The sequence below is a fragment of the Osmerus eperlanus genome, chromosome 1 (assembly GCF_963692335.1).
Source record: "Osmerus eperlanus chromosome 1, fOsmEpe2.1, whole genome shotgun sequence".
Lineage (NCBI taxonomy): Eukaryota > Metazoa > Chordata > Actinopteri > Osmeriformes > Osmeridae > Osmerus > Osmerus eperlanus.
Window position 1 is genome coordinate 1,679,746 of NC_085018.1, and position 23,379 is coordinate 1,703,124.

At 47.7% G+C, this 23,379-nt stretch overlaps 1 protein-coding gene across 2 annotated transcripts; it reads left to right on the forward strand.

Moving 5' to 3' along the window:
* Positions 1–1,848: 1,848 nt before the first annotated feature.
* Positions 1,849–23,306, forward strand: dennd2db (DENN/MADD domain containing 2Db). 2 transcript variants are annotated; one of them, XM_062487142.1, is made up of 14 exons: positions 1,849–2,061; positions 2,130–2,212; positions 3,753–3,844; positions 7,337–7,497; positions 7,748–7,860; positions 8,759–8,828; positions 9,012–9,089; positions 9,659–9,799; positions 10,783–10,931; positions 11,061–11,232; positions 19,068–19,118; positions 21,466–21,547; positions 22,498–22,740; positions 22,949–23,306. In XM_062487142.1, exons 3-14 carry the CDS (start codon positions 3,754–3,756, stop codon positions 23,035–23,037), a joined length of 1,440 nt encoding a protein of 479 aa, XP_062343126.1. In that variant the 5' UTR covers positions 1,849–2,061; positions 2,130–2,212; position 3,753; the 3' UTR covers positions 23,038–23,306. The 2 variants fall into 2 exon arrangements, with proteins under 2 accessions (XP_062343126.1, XP_062343044.1); XM_062487060.1 differs by having other exon boundaries at positions 1,849–2,212.
* The last annotated feature ends 73 nt before the right edge of the window (positions 23,307–23,379 follow it).

Genomic DNA, 23,379 nt, shown 5'->3' on the forward strand with positions numbered 1-23,379 from the left:
AGGGGTTCTTGTGCTCATGTGGTCGGCAGTATTGTGTCTTACTGACGTGATCAGAAATGACCGTGTTGAAGGTTTGACTCTGACATGTCTGTAGCAGCAGAGCTTTTGTCGTCATTGAGGGATGTTGTGGAGGGACGAGACCAGTTTGAGATTTTGAGCAGCCTTAAATATAACAGGTGTTTCCCAGTTACACATTAGCACCATCTTCAGGAGAAGAGAAAATTAGCAGATGAGAGCTCAGAACCAGGTGTGACATGAGGCAAGGCAGTAGTTCAAGATGTGGTCATTGATAAGCTAGAGGCCTGAACATCGCATGTCTCTTAGGAGCAGAGCCGGCCCAAGGCATAGATAACTAAACGGCTGCTTAGGGCCCCTTGGCCACCAGAGGGCCCCCAAGAGCACATTAAATTACAGCTTAATTAAATATATATATATTATGTTATTGGTAATTATACAAATTCGGAGGGGCCCCCAAATCAATTCTGCTTAAGGCCCCATAAAGGCTTGGGCCGGCCCTGGGAGTTGCATTTAAGTCAGGTGTCTAACATTGATGTCATAGTGGACAAGGTTCATGCACTCCATCAGACTGGGACACTTAGGCGATTCTAGGTTTTAAAACTGGGGGTGCAAAAGGTAGGGTTTTTTTTTTGCTAACAAAAAACATGCTCAAAATTAATAGATCAATTAATTTTGAGCATGTTTGATCAATTTTTATTTATCATTAGAGTACAACAAACCATGATAGAACATACAATGCTGACATCACTTAAAATTTTTCAAAAATCATTAAATCGTTTTTTTATATTAATTTGAAAATGTAAATGTTTTCATCCCAACAGTAGGACCCGCGGTAAAATCGCCTATGCCTGGACATAAACTTTGCCAACAAACTCTCATCCAATTCATGTCTTTCATGCCTGACTCGTTTCCAGCTAAATAGCCTGAAACGTTGGAGGCACTTAATCTGCAGTCAGTGTTCCCCCAATGTTTTTTTGGCAGTCACAAACTGACAAGAGGAGCGGACATTTTCCCTTTTAGGCAGAATAAAACATGAGCTGCAGAGTGGCATGTGCTAAACCATCTCAGCTCATTATTACTTATATCAACAGTCAGACCTTGTCAGACAGCTGGGAGGAGGATGGCAAGACACCAACACAGGAGAGACCGACACAGGAGAGACCAACACAAGAGAGACCAACACGGAGAGACCAACACGGAGAGACCGACACAGGAGAGACCAACACAGGAGAGACCAACACAGGAGAGACCAACACAAGAGAGACCAACACAGGAGAGACCGACACAGGAGAGACCAACACAAGAGAGACCAACACGGAGAGACCAACACAGGAGAGACCGACACAGGAGAGACCGACACAGGAGAGACCAACACAGGAGAGACCAACACAGGAGAGACCAACACAAGAGAGACCAACACAGGAGAGACCGACACGGAGAGACCAACACAGGAGAGACATGTCCAGGTATCTCACAGGACCAGGATTCGGCCCTGTGGGTAAACTAGTAGGCCCATCAAAGATGTAATAAGTTGGAACGTGGTACTCACAGCCCATTTTGTCATTACTTATATCTACACCAGGGAGTGGATACTCTATACAGTACTGTTGTAAAGTTGAGTGGCTGTCCACAATCCATTGAATGCAAAGCTTCTTTTCATTTGAACCTTTTGGAGAAAACTGAAATCACATTATTTTATATTAACTGGCATGAGTCTGATGTTTTGTCCATTAAGAAATTATTTAGACAAGGCTACACATTATGCAATTTCTTTCCTCACTTGTTTTTGCATAAGAAACGTCACAGCAAAAGAATCGTCACTTTAAATTAGGTAACGATTAAAAGGGGTGTGCTTCTTGCTATGCCAGTGTCTTTCCTGTGTTCGTAGTCGAACTGCTTAAGGGATCTATTCTCTTATTCCGCAGTGTTTCTCTCAATGGGTAGCTTTGAAAACGCTTGCATCTGCTCCGAAAGCGAAAGCTACTTTATGACTCAATAGGGCTTAATATTCAGCCCTTAAATAGGATATACGGTTTTACTCAGGTAATTGTCATCCTTTACGTTTCTCTCAACTTCTCGATCGAGGTCTAAAACAGTACATCCACCTGCAGGCTGACCGCTTGTAGCCTACGTCTTGTTCTGGATGTCAGACGGTCAATAGGAGTCCAAGTTTGACATTCAACCCGAAAAGAAAGTGAGTTTAGATTTATCTGACTTTATTTATCTGACTGTTTCTGAAGTCGTTGATGTCAGTCTTGTTGGTATACCACTAAAGGAATGTTGATATTTTGGCAAATAATCTTTTTTGTTTTTTCACTTTATCTGAAATACATAGGCTAATTGAGTTGGGTACTGAACCGCTGTCGCTATGGTCAGCCCAGACGTCTAAATGAACATACTGACATAGGCTATTGATGACCCCTTTCCTACGTATTTGCATAACCCTAATGTGGAGAACATGATTTGATGTCGCAGACTACTGACAAATTGGTATACGTTTGTTACAGGGCGAATTAGGCTAAAATTGAGGCTCAGGGCTTCAAAGAATAGAGAATGACGAAGTTTATGGACTGCTTACTTTGAATAGAAAACACGTCTTAGCCCTCCTCAACGTGTTAGCTAAGTGAAATGGAAAGAACAATTGTCAGTGTATTGGGGGATAGGGCTCTTCAAGTTATTTCAATACAATGTACAACACCTAATGAAACCTCAAGTTTAAAAATCATTTTCTAGTAAAAATCTATTTAATCTGATCTGTTGCTCTGGTTAGTTTGAGCCTACACAAAAAGAAAACAGAGTACATCCATAGTACACACTGAACTGTCGCTGTTCACATTGTTCTGAAAGGTCACTTCTCACGTATTTTGTTGGGTACACTTCACTTGAACATGAAAAACAAAGACTGAGTGCCTCAAGGCAGCACCTCACCTATAGAGCTGCCACGTGACAGAGGGTTTATGGTGTCAGCCACGTTTGGCCCTCTCGTATACAACTTTTCTACGTTTACATTGACAGTTGTGATAAGTAGAGAACGGCTGAGTTATTCGGCTGTTGCCCTAGTTTTTAGATATGGACCTGCGGTTGTTGGCCAATTGAACAGAATCATCATGAGTGTGTTGATCTAGTAGCATGCTTATTTCTCTTCTCCCAGGGCCAAAAGGTGAATATTTCCCTGTGGAGATTACATTACAGATTGTTATCTCATCATACGGGACTAAGAGAGTTATGTCGTTCAGCATGTGACTATTGAATGTTGATTCCAAGGAGGGCAAACTGCAGTAAACTGTGTTCAGTCAGATAAATCACATTTAGGGATAGAGCAAAATATGTCCTTTAAGAATCCCCTCCCCATCTTTCAAGTTTGAGATCTAACTCTGGCCTGCCAGTCTTATCTCACTGCTGTTTGTCCATGTCAGACAGACGGTGAGCTCAATGTTTAGAACTTACTGTTTTCTTTACTCTGTGCTCCCCTGTATTATTATTCACTCAGTATTTTGCTTTCACTAGTAGCCGTTGAACAGGGAGTTAGTCATGCCTGTCAATGATTTTGTTTCAAGGATGTTCAATTGTTATTTTGCCCCTAACACTAATCAAGATCTGGAAAACTCCCTTCATCCTTCTTGGAATTTCCAACAGGAAATGTATTTCTAAGTGAAAGTTGGCATGTTAAGTGTGAGGGGTAAGTGTGTGGGTTCCCACCATGGTCTGACCCCCCCCCCCCCCCCCCTTTCCAGGATGTCTGCTGAAGTGGACACGAGGGACCACGGACCAATGAAACGACTCAGTTCCATATTCACATCCCTCCATGACAAGATCAACCAAGGACGTAAGTGTTTAGTTTGGCAGTGAGCGCCTTACACCTAGTCTTTCCATTTGTTTTGATTTCACCTACTTTTTCAAATGAAGTTTGGGGTGAGGAGTTTAGTTTAATATATTTTGCCAGATACTCAAAGACACAAAATGTATTTACTAATAAGAAAACAACCTGGTTGTGATCCTCACTGACAGGATGCACAAAATCTGAGACATTGCTGACATAACCGGTTTCACACTTTTCACCACCAAACACTTGTAAACAAAGACACCTTTTGTCGACACTCACCACAAACTCTTAACCCCATAAATCAACTTAGCTCACCCACTTTTTTATTTGCAGATGAGGAGAAAACAGAGAGAATTCAGAATCCAGACTTAACTGAGACAAACATACACAAACAGCCTTGAATAGTTTCTCTTCACATCTGAAATGTGTAAGATGGTTTTACAGCCACATTGTCACATCGGTTTTTGTGTGTGTTCATCTGACTGACATTTCAAGTTGTTCAGTGACATGCTGCTTGGAACACCTAGCCATACTGGTTATGTCGCCGTTTAGCTGACGTTCTGTTCTGATGGCCACGGGATGGAGGGAAGGATTTGTCATGTAGTTTGACAACTGTCTGTTGGTCAAGTTAACATTTGGCCTATAGAGTAAACAAATGCCAGGAATCACCGTCTGACAGCTGGGATGGACAATACTGGACAGCCTGGGCAATACTGGACAGTAGGGGTGCACAATATATCGAATTAATATCGTTTTTGCGATATCACGTTGTGCAATATCAATATCGAAAATGTCCCGAAAAGTATGCGATATTTTGTGGAGAGATGCGCCGGGGGCTGTGTGTTGTGATCAATTTAGAGCCCGCATATTTCAATGGCCAGTTGCCCTGTCACACATGCACACGTCGACAGCGTGAGTGAAGGGAGATAGAGACAGCGAAATAAAGAAGTGAAAGGACAGAAAGAGAAAGTGCGAACTGCGAGTTTGTGGAGCGAAAGGAAAGAAGAGACAGAAAATTAAGAATATGAGTTTGCCTTAGGGAGACGACGAAATTATGGAGATTGAAGAGTTAGTTAAACGTTAGTAGCCAAAAAAAACACAGTAAAAATCTTCCCATAAAAATCTGCCACAGTTACGCCAGAGCTAGCAAAGCAAACATCGCTAGCGAGTGCTTTTGCTACTAACTGCTAGCCTGGGTGCTAGTGATGAGTCGTTCGCGAACGATCCGGCTCTAAGAGCCGGCTCTTGAAGGTGAACGTCGGGAGCTGGCTCGCATATCTGAAGAGCCGACTCTATTTTTAATAGATTAATACAGCCTATAAAAACTAAATGTATTATGAAATAATGAATTTTAATTGTATTTAAAATAATTGACTAATTCAAAGAACAACAAAAAAATACTTGTAGGCTTAAAGGCGCACACAATCATCCTCACATTCTGTTCCTGTCAATCCTGCATGAGGGAGGGCCGAGCCAACTCATACAGTCAGAGAGTAGTCAAAACTCGGAGGAGAGCCATGATAAATCAATGCATTTTTAAAGATATGTGGTTACGGTCGAGTATGATTTCATTTCATAATTTAATTCAAATTGTTTTTACACCCATCATAGTCAAATTCATAGTTAAAACATGTATTTTTTAAAGAGCCGTTCGGGAGCCAAAAGAGCCGGCTCTTTTTGGTGAGCAGAGCCATACGAGCCGGCTCATGAAAAAGAGCCGGAATGCCCATCACTACTGGGTGCCATCCGAACTTAACCCGCACACAAAAAAATTTGGTCGGGAAGTTGGGTCTGGGGTCGCTCGGTTGGGGAAAAACTATGTGGACCAATCAAATAGTCAGGGCGGGCTTTATACGACGAAAGACAGATGATCAACAGTAACTTAATCAACCACATCACCAAAGAGCGCTTGGGTTTAATTCGTTTTCAACAAACAACATACTATGTTGCTCTGATTGGTTGTAGGTCTATCCAATTGAGCGAAGAGGCATTTTTTGGCCGGGTTCGGGTGAAACACGCCCCATACTCACAGCGCAACGGAGCGGTATCAGACTCATATTCTGACTAGAATTATGAGTATGACAACGTCAGGCTAGGTAACACTACGACAAGAGCTCCAAGAGACTTAACGAAATCACCAAAGCTGTAACATACTATTTGGCCAAAGACATGATGCGCATTTATACAGTCGATAAAGAATGCTTCAAGAAGCTTCTGAATGAACTGGATAAAAGATACCAAATCCCATCCCGATATTTGTTATACTGAAAAATACATTCAAAGATTCCACTCCGTTTCATTCTACTTTACTGTGCCGAATATGGAAAGGAAATCCTTTTGTTCGTAATCACGTTGTGAATGTAAATGTCAGTTTAACTACTAGGCTACATTAATAACTTCTCAGCAAGTTATTTTAAAGTTTAACAGCCTGACTTCATTGATCAGTTGTTTGGGGCTGCTGCAGCACTATAGAGCAGGCAAACTGAGCATTTGATTTGACATGGCTTGAAAATCTTGCTAGTTAACATGTCCAAAAACCGTTGAAATTAACAGTTTTTCATAAGTTATCATATACTTTATGTACATTAAAATTAAGTTTAGGGTGTTAACTATACAAAACATAAAAAATCTTGATTTTTTGGGGACAGAAAACAGATTTTCAATCTTTTTTGGGCTTATAGCCAATGAGCGGCCATGACATCCGACAAATTCTTGCAGACCGCCACACATATGTTTAAGAATATCGAAATGAATATCGATATCGCAATATTCATGCTCAATATCGCAATATCACATTTTGTCAATATTGTGCAACCCTACTGGACAGCCTGGACAGAACACGTATTGTGACGGTGTGCTGTTGTTAACAGACGTCTTTGTGTGCCATGTGGGGAAGTCAGAAACGCGTGTCTGAACAGACAAGGGTGAAGCTAGTTTCTGTTCATGCAGTGGTGTTCTCACTGAGCCGCTGGCTCCAAGGCACCGCATCGCAATGAAAGACAGCCCTGTTTAACATACCACTTCCTGGACTCGTTTCTACTTGGTTCAGCTGTGTGTGTGTGTTTCACTCTGAGGTTGACATGCATGCTTTTGTTTTGGTTCCTCAAAATCTACTGTAGCTGAATTTCAACAATACTGTATCCTATCCACTATGGTGCAGAGCCAGTCGCAAGAGGCTTGATCCCAAACTTTCTTAAGCAGAGTCCCAACCCTGTAACAAGAATGCATTTCCCCTTTAAACCAATAGACGTCGGAAACATCAAATATGGAAGTGAAAACATTCAACAACACACTGCCTTTCTCACCGACCAAGTTGGCAGTTGGTACTTAGTCTCATTCTACATTGACGCCTCATTTTCAATTTCTGTCCAAAAATGTCATGTTACAGCAATTTGTCAACATCTTTTGACACCAGACGTATGTAAATATCCATACAGTATTTATTTCCAGCCTTCCAAAGCGGTGTTGTGGTGTGTGTGTGTGTGTGTGTGTTAGGCCGTGACGGGGTGGCTCCGGTGTCCAGGGCCCCTGCCCTCTCCTCTCCCCAGCCCCCGCGGCTCCCCAGCGGACAGGCATTCTTCGAGTACCTGGTGGTGGTCAGCCTGCAGAGGAAGGAGGGAGTCTACCAGCCTCACATCACCTACCAGTTTCCGAAGGTCTGCTCTCACGCAGGAATACACACACACACATGTTTAGAAGGTCTGCTCTCACGCAGGAATACACACACACACATGTTTAGAAGGTCTGCTCTCACGCAGGAATACACACACACATGTTTACTTGTGCGTATCAACAAGATGTGTGCACGTATGCTGGCAGGAAAAACGTGTCCAAACATTTTTGTTTAATAGTGCTAATTTTGCTCAGTGAAGTGTGTGTGTGTGTGTGTGTGTGTGTGTGTGTTAGCTGGCAGATCTGGGACACTCACAGCGAGAGCAGGAGGAGGGAACCCTGAAGGCCATCCCCCTGTTCTGTTTCCCAGAAGGAGTCAACTGGGCCCCTCTCACAGAGTACCACAGGTAACACTGTGTGTGTGTGTGTGTCTGCGCTTGTGTGTCTACAACCCACTCTCCAACCTTGCAGCAGAGTGGAGGCTGAGACAGGATGTTGTTCAGGAACACATCCGTTTGTGGGTGTGTGTGAAGCAACTCTTGCAACCAGTTGACTTGCGTCATAACCATATTCACACTTGCGTAGGCCTATTAGTACGGGCCGTGTCTGAACGTTTCGTCGTGATCTTTACATACGACTGCGATTTACTCCGTACGTGTTAAAAATGTCCGCTGGCGGGTTTTACCGCTCTATAATACAGACCTAAAAGCTGAGAAAAGTTCACCTTTTGAGGCCGCACGGATGTGTACGACCAAATAGAAAACCGATGTTTCACAGCTCCTGCACAGGGAGCACTGTTATTCTCCCTCGTGCTTTGTTGTAAAAGTGAAATGGTCCGAATGGAGGGAGAGGAGATACTAGGTTTAGTCCAACAGTTAAAAAATGGTTCAGTGTAGGGGTGGACGGTATGAACGGTATAGAAATATACCGGTATGAATAAGGCCTACGATATGAATCTCATCTAGCTCTTCTGCCGTGGCAAAGCACTACAAAAGTTGGAAAAATTCAACTCTTGCGACACGCCTGCCGTACCCCATCCGAATCCGGCCGAGTGCAGCGGTGAGGGCTGCATTATATTCAAACGAATGGACTAGACATTTGAAGTAAAACTAATATGATATATTGACACGATATATACTGTCAGCGCTTTTATATTGTGATATACATTTTAGGCCATGCCGCTCAGCCCTAGAACAGTGTGCTCTCTGCTAGAAGGCGCTCTTGTTGAAGATGGGTCAAAGACCCTAAAGAGCTACTGTAGAGTGAGGCGGCAGTAACCCTCCTCTCTTCCTCCCTTCCTCCCAGTGAGACGTTCTCCTTCGTTTTGACAGAGGTGGACGGCAGCAGACGGAATGGATACTGCAGGAGGTTACTGGTGAATGACAAGTTACAGAAGTACTTGACAGTGAGATGTAGGCTGAGTGTTTGTGTGTGTGACCTTGTTGTGGGATGTGTCTTGCTGTAGCCTGGTGGCAGAGGGGCCAGACCTCCTGAAGCCTACTGCATCATCAGCAGTGTTTGTGTGTGTGACCTTGTTGTGGGATGTGTCTTGCTGTAGCCTGGTGGCAGAGGGGCCAGACCTCCTGAAGCCTACTGCATCATCAGCAGTGTGGCCTGCTTCGGACTCTTCTCCAAGGTGAGACACTCACACACACACACACACACACACACACACTGACACAAACACACATGCATACTGACGCATACTCACGCACACACTGTCTCACGCACACACACACACACACACTCACACACGTCCCATTGTAAAATGTGCCCTCACTGCTGGATTGTGTTCCCCCCCCAAAACATTTGAATGACGCAGAACGCTAATGCACTTAATCAGTCAACAGGTCCTGTGGGTTTGTGAGTTTGCGTGGGTGTGTTTCTGAGTTTCTGAGTGTGCAGCGTTGTCTGAAACTGGCTAGTCTAGTTTTGGCTTGTTAGATAATAGATCATAGCTTTACTGGAAACACACACAACTTAGCAAATGAAAATGCAGGTTTGATTAAGAGTATAGAAACCTTTTAAAATGGTAAAAGCAGTTTTATTTTTGGTTAAAAGAAATATATATTTCTAAAAATGATAAGATTTCTTTGCCCTTCAGCCATACCACTTAGAACCAAACATTAAGGCTCAAAAGCAGAGCTTGTACATGCTGCGCCGATGTCAGGGCTGTGTGTGAGAGCGCTGCATTTGTGTGAGCAGATCTTTGACGAGGTGGAGAAGAGGAGGCAGATCTCCCTGGCGATGATCTACCCCTTCATGCAGAGTCTGAGAGAGGCGCCGTTTCCTGCCCCAGGAGACACCGTCAACATCACCAGCTTCATCCCTGAGTCTGGCACCGAGGTGAGAGCACACATATACACCACACACACACACGTGTGTATATACTGTACACCACACACACACACGTGTGTATATACTGTACACCACACACACACACGTGTGTATATACTGTGGTAACCAGGCAGCTCACTTGGGCATGACTGTATATCGTCCACTGCAGCTCACCATGGTTGTTCTCTCCCTGGCTCCTCTGTACTGGCCAGCTTTCAGCCAGCGTCCTGATGGTTCAAGTTCAAGTCTTTTATACTTTTTCAGATGCAGAGAACAGCATAAAGTCTGACTGGGCACTGAAATTATTAGGACCAGACAACGCAAAGCAACCTGACATGTCTAAACATAATTGACACCTATGATGAGCAAAAATATAATAAAGCTCCTGAATATGCACAATAATATACAATACAGTATACTAAACATCTAATACACATAATCACCTATACTTACCTAAAGACGAGTGGAGTAACAATTAGTGCAATACGAGGTGCAGCTGTGGTCCTCGTGAGCCGGCCGGGGAATTTGTGGTACTTCCCCCGGATCACCTGACTCTGAGCTCCAGGGTTGCCACAATACACACACACACACACACACACACAGGTCTGACACAGAGGTGGAGTGGTGTGTGTGTACACAGGTATATGGTGTTTACTGACCTCTACCTTCATGTGTCAAGGTGGTTAACATAACGTCATTCAAACATCCAGGTGTCTGTAGTAGAATGAGTGTTTATGTGGGTCAACAGTCAAAGGCTACCAGACAGCTGTTAGTATTGGAGTACTTATTGGAGGTATGAGTTCACCCTGACAGGAAGGATCAGCCTGTTTTGCCAAGTCACTCTGAACCCTGTCACTGAACCCTGTCACTGAACCCTGTCACTGAACCCTGTCACTGAACCCTGTCACTGAACCCTGTCACTGAACCATACACTGTCTGTCTGTGTGTTTGTATCTGTGTGTGTGTCTGTTTATATGCTTGTGTGTGTTCAGATCATAAGGCTGACGCGTCCCTGTGACTCGTGGCTGGAGCATGTGGACTTCAGGGTGTTGTTTGGTCTGCTGACAGACGAGGAGGTGCTGACCGTGTTTGCTGCCACTGTGCTGGAGAGGAGGGTCGTCTTCACTGCCGACGAGCTCAGGTACGCTACTGACCGCGTGCGTGTGTGTGTCTGTAGTGTACTGGTGGAATGAAGGTTGTTGGTCTACTCTTGATAGGTTAACAGTTTGTAGAGACTTTCTGTAACAATGCTGTGTGTGTGTGTGTCCAGTACTCTGTCCCAGGTGCTCCATGCGGTAGCAGCGCTGCTCTACCCATTCTCATGGCAACATACCTTCATCTCCATTGTTCCCACGGTGCTGATAGACGTCGTCATGGCGCCCACCCCCTACCTGCTTGGTGTGCAGAAAAACCTGCTGGACAACATCCACGACCACAGCGATGTGAGTGTGTGTGTGTTGTCTGCTTCTTGTTTTAAATGTGTGTGGTAACACTTGTAACGTAGATGCTTCATAATGACCTGTAAGTACTGAATGTCTTTGTAAGTGTGAGGGGCTGTTTAGCGTTAGTCCAGGAGGCCAGTGGAGAGGACAGCAGGCTTTACTGTGGTGTTTCAGGAGGCCAGTGGAGAGGACAGCAGGCTTTACAGTGGTGTTTCAGGAGGCCAGTGGAGAGGACAGCAGGCTTTACAGTGGTGTTTCAAGAGGCCAGTGGAGAGGACAGCAGGCTTTACTGTGGTGTTTCAGGAGGCCAGTGGAGAGGACAGCAGGCTTTACAGTGGTGTTTCAGGAGGCCAGTGGAGAGGACAGCAGGCTTTACTGTGGTGTTTCAGGAGGCCAGTGGAGAGGAAAGCAGGCTTTACTGTGGTGTTTCAAGAGGCCAGTGGGGAGGACAGCAGGCTTTACTGTGGTGTTTCAGGAGGCCAGTGGAGAGGACAGCAGGCTTTACAGTGGTGTTTCAGGAGGCCAGTGGAGAGGACAGCAGGCTTTACAGTGGTGTTTCAGGAGGCCAGTGGAGAGGACAGCAGGCTTTACAGTGGTGTTTCAAGAGGCCAGTGGAGAGGACAGCAGGCTTTACTGTGGTGTTTCAAGAGGCCAGTGGGGAGGACAGCAGGCTTTACTGTGGTGTTTCAAAAGGCCAGTGGATAGGACAGCAGGCTTTACTGTGGTGTTTCAAGAGGCCAGTGGGGAGGACAGCAGGCTTTACTGTGGTGTTTCAAGAGGCCAGTGGAGAGGACAGCAGGCTTTACTGTGGTATTTCAAGAGGCCAGTGGGGAGAACAGCAGGCTTTACTGTGGTGTTTCAGGAGGCCAGTAGAGAGGAAAGCAGGCTTTACTGTGGTGTTTCAGGAGGCCAGTGGAGAGGACAGCAGGCTTTACTGTGGTGTTTCAAAAGGCCAGTGGGGAGGACAGCAGGCTTTACTGTGGTGTTTCAGGAGGCCAGTGGAGAGGACAGCAGGCTTTACTGTGGTGTTTCAGGAGGCCAGTGGATAGGACAGCAGGCTTTACTGTGGTGTTTCAGGAGGCCAGTGGAGAGGACAGCAGGCTTTACTGTGGTGTTTCAGGAGGCCAGTGGATAGGACAGCAGGCTTTACTGTGGTGTTTCAAGAGGCCAGTGGGGAGGACAGCAGGCTTTACTGTGGTGTTTCAGGAGGCCAGTGGAGAGGACAGCAGGCTTTACTGTGGTGTTTCAGGAGGCCAGTGGGGAGGACAGCAGGCTTTACTGTGGTGTTTCAAGAGGCCAGTGGAGAGGACAGCAGGCTTTACTGTGGTGTTTCAGGAGGCCAGTGGGGAGGACAGCAGGCTTTACTGTGGTGTTTCAGGAGGCCAGTGGGGAGGACAGCAGGCTTTACTGTGGTGTTTCAGGAGGCCAGTGGAGAGGACAGCAGGCTTTACTGTGGTATTTCAAGAGGCCAGTGGGGAGGACAGCAGGCTTTACTGTGGTGTTTCAGGAGGCCAGTGGAGAGGACAGCAGGCTTTACTGTGGTGTTTCAGGAGGCCAGTGGATAGGACAGCAGGCTTTACTGTGGTGTTTCAAGAGGCCAGTGGGGAGGACAGCAGGCTTTACTGTGGTGTTTCAAGAGGCCAGTGGGGAGGACAGCAGGCTTTACTGGGGTGTTTCAGGAGGCCAATGGAGAGGAAAGCAGGCTTTACTGTGGTGTTTCAGGAGGCCAGTGGAGAGGACAGCAGGCTTTACTGTGGTGTTTCAGGAGGCCAGTGGAGGGGACAGCAGGCTTTACTGTGGTGTTTCAGGAGGCCAGTGGAGAGGACAGCAGGCTTTACTGTGGTGTTTCAGGAGGCCAGTGGGGAGGACAGCAGGCTTTACTGTGGTGTTTCAGGAGGCCAGTGGAGGGGACAGCAGGTTTTACTGTGGTGTTTCAGGAGGCCAGTGGAGAGGACAGCAGGCTTTACTGTGGTGTTTCAGGAGGCCAGTGGAGAGGACAGCAGGCTTTACTGTGGTGCTTCAGGAGGCCAGTAGAGAGGACAGCAGGCTTTACTGTGGTGTTTCAGGAGGCCAGTGGAGAGGACAGCAGGCTTTACTGTGGTGTTTCAGGAGGCCAGTGGAGAGGACAGCAGGCTTTACTGTGGTGTTTCAGGAGGCCAGTGGAGAGGAAAGCAGGCTTTACTGTGGTGTTTCAAGAGGCCAGTGGGGAGGACAGCAGGCTTTACTGTGGTGTTTCAGGAGGCCAGTGGAGAGGACAGCAGGCTTTACAGTGGTGTTTCAAGAGGCCAGTGGAGAGGACAGCAGGCTTTACTGTGGTGTTTCAAGAGGCCAGTGGGGAGGAAAGCAGGCTTTACTGTGGTGTTTCAAGAGGCCAGTGGGGAGGACAGCAGGCTTTACTGTGGTGTTTCAGGAGGCCAGTGGAGAGGACAGCAGGCTTTACAGTGGTGTTTCAGGAGGCCAGTGGAGAGGACAGCAGGCTTTACAGTGGTGTTTCAGGAGGCCAGTGGAGAGGACAGCAGGCTTTACAGTGGTGTTTCAAGAGGCCAGTGGAGAGGACAGCAGGCTTTACTGTGGTGTTTCAAGAGGCCAGTGGGGAGGACAGCAGGCTTTACTGTGGTGTTTCAAAAGGCCAGTGGATAGGACAGCAGGCTTTACTGTGGTGTTTCAAGAGGCCAGTGGGGAGGACAGCAGGCTTTACTGTGGTGTTTCAAGAGGCCAGTGGAGAGGACAGCAGGCTTTACTGTGGTATTTCAAGAGGCCAGTGGGGAGAACAGCAGGCTTTACTGTGGTGTTTCAGGAGGCCAGTAGAGAGGAAAGCAGGCTTTACTGTGGTGTTTCAGGAGGCCAGTGGAGAGGACAGCAGGCTTTACTGTGGTGTTTCAAAAGGCCAGTGGGGAGGACAGCAGGCTTTACTGTGGTGTTTCAGGAGGCCAGTGGAGAGGACAGCAGGCTTTACTGTGGTGTTTCAGGAGGCCAGTGGATAGGACAGCAGGCTTTACTGTGGTGTTTCAGGAGGCCAGTGGAGAGGACAGCAGGCTTTACTGTGGTGTTTCAGGAGGCCAGTGGATAGGACAGCAGGCTTTACTGTGGTGTTTCAAGAGGCCAGTGGGGAGGACAGCAGGCTTTACTGTGGTGTTTCAGGAGGCCAGTGGAGAGGACAGCAGGCTTTACTGTGGTGTTTCAGGAGGCCAGTGGGGAGGACAGCAGGCTTTACTGTGGTGTTTCAAGAGGCCAGTGGAGAGGACAGCAGGCTTTACTGTGGTGTTTCAGGAGGCCAGTGGGGAGGACAGCAGGCTTTACTGTGGTGTTTCAGGAGGCCAGTGGGGAGGACAGCAGGCTTTACTGTGGTGTTTCAGGAGGCCAGTGGAGAGGACAGCAGGCTTTACTGTGGTATTTCAAGAGGCCAGTGGGGAGGACAGCAGGCTTTACTGTGGTGTTTCAGGAGGCCAGTGGAGAGGACAGCAGGCTTTACTGTGGTGTTTCAGGAGGCCAGTGGATAGGACAGCAGGCTTTACTGTGGTGTTTCAAGAGGCCAGTGGGGAGGACAGCAGGCTTTACTGTGGTGTTTCAAGAGGCCAGTGGGGAGGACAGCAGGCTTTACTGGGGTGTTTCAGGAGGCCAATGGAGAGGAAAGCAGGCTTTACTGTGGTGTTTCAGGAGGCCAGTGGAGAGGACAGCAGGCTTTACTGTGGTGTTTCAGGAGGCCAGTGGAGGGGACAGCAGGCTTTACTGTGGTGTTTCAAGAGGCCAGTGGAGAGGACAGCAGGCTTTACTGTGGTGTTTCAGGAGGCCAGTGGGGAGGACAGCAGGCTTTACTGTGGTGTTTCAGGAGGCCAGTGGGGAGGACAGCAGGCTTTACTGTGGTGTTTCAGGAGGCCAGTGGAGAGGACAGCAGGCTTTACTGTGGTATTTCAAGAGGCCAGTGGGGAGGACAGCAGGCTTTACTGTGGTGTTTCAGGAGGCCAGTGGAGAGGACAGCAGGCTTTACTGTGGTGTTTCAGGAGGCCAGTGGATAGGACAGCAGGCTTTACTGTGGTGTTTCAAGAGGCCAGTGGGGAGGACAGCAGGCTTTACTGTGGTGTTTCAAGAGGCCAGTGGGGAGGACAGCAGGCTTTACTGGGGTGTTTCAGGAGGCCAATGGAGAGGAAAGCAGGCTTTACTGTGGTGTTTCAGGAGGCCAGTGGAGAGGACAGCAGGCTTTACTGTGGTGTTTCAGGAGGCCAGTGGAGGGGACAGCAGGCTTTACTGTGGTGTTTCAGGAGGCCAGTGGAGAGGACAGCAGGCTTTACTGTGGTGTTTCAGGAGGCCAGTGGGGAGGACAGCAGGCTTTACTGTGGTGTTTCAGGAGGCCAGTGGAGGGGACAGCAGGTTTTACTGTGGTGTTTCAGGAGGCCAGTGGAGAGGACAGCAGGCTTTACTGTGGTGTTTCAGGAGGCCAGTGGAGAGGACAGCAGGCTTTACTGTGGTGCTTCAGGAGGCCAGTAGAGAGGACAGCAGGCTTTACTGTGGTGTTTCAGGAGGCCAGTGGAGAGGACAGCAGGCTTTACTGTGGTGTTTCAGGAGGCCAGTGGAGAGGACAGCAGGCTTTACTGTGGTGTTTCAGGAGGCCAGTGGAGAGGAAAGCAGGCTTTACTGTGGTGTTTCAAGAGGCCAGTGGGGAGGACAGCAGGCTTTACTGTGGTGTTTCAGGAGGCCAGTGGAGAGGACAGCAGGCTTTACAGTGGTGTTTCAAGAGGCCAGTGGAGAGGACAGCAGGCTTTACTGTGGTGTTTCAAGAGGCCAGTGGGGAGGAAAGCAGGCTTTACTGTGGTGTTTCAAGAGGCCAGTGGGGAGGACAGCAGGCTTTACTGTGGTGTTTCAGGAGGCCAGTGGAGAGGACAGCAGGCTTTACAGTGGTGTTTCAGGAGGCCAGTGGAGAGGACAGCAGGCTTTACAGTGGTGTTTCAGGAGGCCAGTGGAGAGGACAGCAGGCTTTACAGTGGTGTTTCAAGAGGCCAGTGGAGAGGACAGCAGGCTTTACTGTGGTGTTTCAAGAGGCCAGTGGGGAGGACAGCAGGCTTTACTGTGGTGTTTCAAAAGGCCAGTGGATAGGACAGCAGGCTTTACTGTGGTGTTTCAAGAGGCCAGTGGGGAGGACAGCAGGCTTTACTGTGGTGTTTCAAGAGGCCAGTGGAGAGGACAGCAGGCTTTACTGTGGTATTTCAAGAGGCCAGTGGGGAGAACAGCAGGCTTTACTGTGGTGTTTCAGGAGGCCAGTAGAGAGGAAAGCAGGCTTTACTGTGGTGTTTCAGGAGGCCAGTGGAGAGGACAGCAGGCTTTACTGTGGTGTTTCAAAAGGCCAGTGGGGAGGACAGCAGGCTTTACTGTGGTGTTTCAGGAGGCCAGTGGAGAGGACAGCAGGCTTTACTGTGGTGTTTCAGGAGGCCAGTGGATAGGACAGCAGGCTTTACTGTGGTGTTTCAGGAGGCCAGTGGAGAGGACAGCAGGCTTTACTGTGGTGTTTCAGGAGGCCAGTGGATAGGACAGCAGGCTTTACTGTGGTGTTTCAAGAGGCCAGTGGGGAGGACAGCAGGCTTTACTGTGGTGTTTCAGGAGGCCAGTGGAGAGGACAGCAGGCTTTACTGTGGTGTTTCAGGAGGCCAGTGGGGAGGACAGCAGGCTTTACTGTGGTGTTTCAAGAGGCCAGTGGAGAGGACAGCAGGCTTTACTGTGGTGTTTCAGGAGGCCAGTGGGGAGGACAGCAGGCTTTACTGTGGTGTTTCAGGAGGCCAGTGGGGAGGACAGCAGGCTTTACTGTGGTGTTTCAGGAGGCCAGTGGAGAGGACAGCAGGCTTTACTGTGGTATTTCAAGAGGCCAGTGGGGAGGACAGCAGGCTTTACTGTGGTGTTTCAGGAGGCCAGTGGAGAGGACAGCAGGCTTTACTGTGGTGTTTCAGGAGGCCAGTGGATAGGACAGCAGGCTTTACTGTGGTGTTTCAAGAGGCCAGTGGGGAGGACAGCAGGCTTTACTGTGGTGTTTCAAGAGGCCAGTGGGGAGGACAGCAGGCTTTACTGGGGTGTTTCAGGAGGCCAATGGAGAGGAAAGCAGGCTTTACTGTGGTGTTTCAGGAGGCCAGTGGAGAGGACAGCAGGCTTTACTGTGGTGTTTCAGGAGGCCAGTGGAGGGGACAGCAGGCTTTACTGTGGTGTTTCAGGAGGCCAGTGGAGAGGACAGCAGGCTTTACTGTGGTGTTTCAGGAGGCCAGTGGGGAGGACAGCAGGCTTTACTGTGGTGTTTCAGGAGGCCAGTGGAGGGGACAGCAGGTTTTACTGTGGTGTTTCAGGAGGCCAGTGGAGAGGACAGCAGGCTTTACTGTGGTGTTTCAGGAGGCCAGTGGAGAGGACAGCAGGCTTTACTGTGGTGCTTCAGGAGGCCAGTAGAGAGGACAGCAGGCTTTACTGTGGTGTTTCAGGAGGCCAGTGGAGAGGACAGCAGGCTTTACTGTGGTGTTTCAGGAGGCCAGTGGAGAGGACAGCAGGCTTTACTGTGGTGTTTCAGGAGGCCAGTGGAGAGGAAAGCAGGCTTTACTGTGGTGTTTCAAGAGGCCAGTGGGGAGGACAGCAGGCTTTACTGTGGTGTTTCAGGAGGCCAGTGGAGAGGACAGCAGGCTTTACAGTGGTGTTTCAAGAGGCCAGTGGAGAGGACAGCAGGCTTTACTGTGGTGTTTCAGGAGGCCAGTGGAGAGGACAGCAGGCTTTACTGTGGTGCTTCAGGAGGCCAGTGGAGAGGACAGCAGGCTTTACTGTGGTGTTTCAGGAGGCCAGTGGAGAGGACAGCAGGCTTTACTGTGGTGTTTCAGGAGGCCAGTGGAGAGGAAAGCAGGCTTTACTGTGGTGTTTCAGGAGGCCAGTGGGGAGGACAGCAGGCTTTACTGGGGTGTTTCAGGAGGCCAATGGAGAGGACAGCAGGCTTTACAGTGGTGTTTCAGGAGGCCAGTGGAGAGGACAGCAGGCTTTACTGTGGTGTTTCAGGAGGCCAGTGGAGAGGACAGCAGGCTTTACTGTGGTGTTTCAGGAGGCCAGTGGGGAGGACAGCAGGCTTTACTGTGGTGTTTCAGGAGGCCAGTGGAGAGGACAGCAGGCTTTACTGTGGTGTTTCAGGAGGCCAGTGGAGAGGACAGCAGGCTTTACTGTGGTGTTTCAGGAGGCCATGGAGAGGACAGCAGGCTTTACTGTGGTGTTTCAGGAGGCCAGTGGAGAGGACAGCAGGCTTTACTGTGGTGTTTTAGACCCTCCTGTTTGTCTCACAGACATGGAGGCTGTCACTTATTAGACTAACACAATTACATAGTACAGAGCCCTGTGTGTGTGTGTCTGTGTGTGTCTGTGTGTGTCTGTGTGTGTCTGTGTGTTTATGATCACAAGTCTTAGTATTCAGAGAATAGTTTCAGTGTCAGAGGTTATGGAGGGGTTTGATGAGTTTGTTTCTACTGTCTTTAACCCTTGTGCTGCCTTTGGGTCACATGACCCAAAGGTTCATAACGAACCATCGTTGTGTTTACCCAATTTTACCCAATACAAAAACAAATAAAAATAATTTTCTTTTAACCTTTGCAATGTGGGGGGTCTGAGACAGCCCAACGGTTAAAAGAAAATCACTTTGTTTTTGTATGCGGTAAAGTTGTCGCAATACGACGGTTGGTCACAATGACTGATGAGTCAGAATGACCCGAAGATAACACAAGGGTTAAATGTATTCTGTGTGTTTATTTTAGTTGCGTTTGTCTTTTGTAGTGTGTGTGTGTGTGTGTGTGCTAAGACTGCTAACATGATGTGTTTTTCTGTCTTTAAAACAGATGCTGATTGTGGATCTGTCAGCTGGGGCAGAGAGTAGATTCATTACCAGTGTGAGTGTAACACTCACTGTCACAGCCACACACAAACACATCATCCATACATGCTTTAGCGTTCACACACCCACACACACAGGGACACGTTTTGTCCGGACAAAAACAGGGCCGTATGAAGACCCCTGTCAGAATATATCATTGATCTTATATAGCGCTTTCTACTACTCAGAGTACTCAAGGTCGCTTTACAGATTCCAGCATTCATTCAGACACAGTCAAACCGGTGGTGGTACAGAAGCGTGGCTGCCAATCAGCGCCTACAGCCCCTCCGACCACCCAAACATTCATTACCAACATTCATTCACATTCATACAGACACAATGCATGTCTTTATGATGGTGGAGGAAACCGGAGTACCCGGAGGAAACCCACGCAGGCACGGGGAGAACATGTAAACTCCACACAGAAAGGACCTGCAGCGACTGGGGTTTGAACTAGGGACCTTCTTGCTGTGAGGCGACAGCACTAACCACTGAGCCACCTGTGGAGCAGTCAGATTACTGAACCATCACCTCCCTCCCATGATCCTCCTGGTTCCTTCACAGCAGCACTCCCTGGTGGTACAGACCCTTTCTGGTCTAACATCCTCACCCTGTCTGGTCTAACATCCTCACCCGTCTGGTCTAACATCCTCACCCCTGTCTGGTCTAACATCCTCACCCCTGTCTGGTCTAACATCCTCACCCGTCTGGTCTAACATCCTCACCCCTGTCTGGTCTAACATCCTCACCCCTGTCTGGTCTAACATCCTCACCCCTGTCTGGTCTAACATCCTCACCCGTCTGGTCTAACATCCTCACCCTTGTCTGGTCTAACATCCTCACCCCTGTCTGGTCTAACATCCTCACCCCTGTCTGGTCTAACATCCTCATCTGTCTGGTCTAACATCCTCACCCCTGTCTGGTCTAACATCCTCACCCCTGTCTGGTCTAACATCCTCACCCGTCTGGTCTAACATCCTCACCCGTCTGGTCTAACATCCTCACCCCTGTCTGGTCTAACATCCTCACCCGTCTGGTCTAACATCCTCACCCCTGTCTGGTCTAACATCCTCACCCGTCTGGTCTAACATCCTCACCCCTGTCTGGTCTAACATCCTCACCCCTCCTTCAGCCTTGTCTGGACTATTGGGGATGGGTATAGCTCAGTGGTAGAGCATGTGGATGGGTATAGCTCAGTGGTAGAGCATGTGGATGGGTATAGCTCAGTGGTAGAGCATGTGGATGGGTATAGCTCAGTGGTAGAGCATGGGGATGGGTATAGCTCAGTGGTAGAGCATGTGGATGGGTATAGCTCAGTGGTAGAGCATGGGGATGGGTATAGCTCAGTGGTAGAGCATGTGGATGGGTATAGCTCAGTGGTAGAACATGTGGATGGGTATAGCTCAGTGGTAGAGCATGTGGATGGGTATAGCTCAGTGGTAGAGCATGGGGATGGGTATAGCTCAGTGGTAGAGCATGTGGATGGGTATAGCTCAGTGGTAGAACATGTGGATGGGTATAGCTCAGTGGTAGAGCATGTGGATGGGTATAGCTCAGTGGTAGAACATGTGGATGGGTATAGCTCAGTGGTAGAGCATGTGGATGGGTATAGCTCAGTGGTAGAGCATGGGGATGGGTATAGCTCAGTGGTAGAGCATGTGGATGGGTATAGCTCAGTGGTAGAACATGTGGATGGGTATAGCTCAGTGGTAGAGCATGTGGATGGGTATAGCTCAGTGGTAGAGCATGGGGATGGGTATAGCTCAGTGGTAGAGCATGTGGATGGGTATAGCTCAGTGGTAGAACATGTGGATGGGTATAGCTCAGTGGTGCGTTTGACAGCAGAAGAAAAAGTCACAGGTTCAAATCCACCCTGTGCGTCGCTCTCGATGAAACTGTCTGCTAACATTACATTGTCTGACTCACCATGGACAAGAGTAAACTCTCTGCCATCCTCTTAAAAAAAATGTTTTACTTTACTACTGTACATGGAAGTCAGATACAATTTCATACAGGATTTAGAGTTTGTTAGGTCCATTTTATGAACTAGAAATATTGTTTATAAGAAAGTTTAGCTCAGATAGGATTAGGATTTATATGTTCATAGAATTGGGGTGGGCCAATAGGAGCCTATAGAGAGGAGTAGGACCAAGTATTTCCACGTCCTGTACTTAACTGGTAACTCCAGCTATTTGTTAGTCAAATGTGTTCACAAGCGTGTTCCAGTTCAAAGCATTTTTTTTCAGGAGCCGCAACATTCCTCCTGCTTCACATGACACGATACTACCTCAAATCTGTTCCTGCAAGTGTGTCTCACACTCCTCCTCTCTAACTCGTCTGCCCCCCCCTCCTCTCTGACTCAGATGGGAGACGAGGACTCGCTCCTCCCAGTGAAGCTTCAGGAAGAACTGCTTCATGCGCTTTCCTCCAAAACGCCAGCCTCCAGTAAGTGACCCTTCACCCTGACTCATGTTTTTGGTTCATCCCGGAAGCAGGGCCTGAAATAGTCCATCTGTGTGGAAACGTGTCTCTGTCAGACACACAAGACCACAGCTCGACTCAAGCTCCAGAGAATGTCTCTGCTTCACAGGGCTCATGTTGTGTAAGAACATGCTGAACTGACATCAGCAATGTCTCATGTATCTAGGAGACTGTAGAAAGCTCTGGAAGACAGGTTCTTAGGACCCTGGGGGTTCTGTCGTGTATTTTTTTTCAATCCAAGTTTTGTCCAATTTTAAGTCCAAAAACTGGTCAGGAATCTCAGCAGAGTTTGATGCAAAAAGTTTGAGTCTCGCAAAAGTCAAAATCTCAACAAACTAAGCCGGGCCTTGGGTACCGAACTCAAGATCTGTTCCTCTCCTTGTGTTTTCTCTTTTATACCCTTAAAATCTCCAACTTGTCTTTCTACGTCCTAACCCAAATTTCAAAAGTTGATTTCTAATCAGTGAAACCTAAGGGTGTCAAGATCAGCACCTGTTAGGGGTGATTGTTGCTACGTAACTGTAGTGGAGATATTAGTGGAGTGTGTGTGTGTGTGTATTGACATATTGTAATATGTGAGTAAAAAAAAAATGACGTCATGAAAGATTTATGAGCGTATGTTTGTGAATGTATGAGGGCATGTGTGTGTGAGAAAGACTGGTGTGATTTATGTAACGTGTGTTAGAGAGTGTGGGAGAAAGAGTTATTATATAACATAAAAGAGATAGCAATAGAGAGGCAGAGTGGTGTGAATGATAAAATGTGTGAGTGAATGTTTTTGAGATATGAGACACTACGCAGATGAGAGCGTATTACAACTTCAGAAGATGTCACTTGTTGACCTCAGGCGGTTTGTGTGTGGCCGTGTGAGTGACTGACCCTTGACCCCTCCTGGCTGTGTGTTTGACGCGCAGCCCCGGAGGAGCTGAACCGAGTGGTGTCGGAAGCCTTCCTCTCCTTCTTTGTGAAGACCGTGGGCCACTTCTCATCCCACATGAAGCGCGGCGCCAACGGCCAGTCCAGAGTGTTCCAGAAGAAGTCCTTCTGCAACGCCACCGAGTCAAAGACCTACCGTCAGTTTGTCAAGGACTTCTGCAGAACCCAGATGTTTGACATTTTAATCCAGGAAGAAGAGGGGCAGCCCTCGACACATGAAGGTAGATTCTTGATGATTGGGTTCATGTTGGAATGTTAGGAAGCTTGAAACGGATCACAAGGGATTGTTGACATGTTACTCATGTTACACTCATGTTACACACATGTTACCCTCATGGGAAAATATTTAGAAAATGTATGACCAAATCTCAGGTGAGATATTCTCTAAGCATTGCCTCTGTACCAGCGATTTGTTCTTCTGTTTTACAGGTTTCTTCCAGCAGAAAGTAGCAAAATATCAAGAGAGGAAGAAAAAAGAGAAAGCCAAGAGTGGCTGGTTGAGAGGGTTTGTGGTGTGAGGCAGCACCTTCAGGCCTTCTGTTTCCGGTTCCTTCTGAACGTGGTGCTGCTGTAAGCAGAGGTTGTAACTTGCAGTTTTCCTCTTTGCCAACACAACCGTTATTTAGTATGACTGGGGTGGTTGGAGTATTTCTCTCTTTTTTTTTTTTTTACTATTTATTATAGTTTTATGAAAGCTTGGTATAAAATGGTTACACTTAGAAGTTACTGTACATGATTATTTCATATTTTAAATTAAATGTTTGTATATACATTTTTATGTTCTTTTTAGCCATTTTTATTAAACAATGTGAAGGATTTGATGATCAAATGTATTGCACTTAATGTGAAATAATAAAATC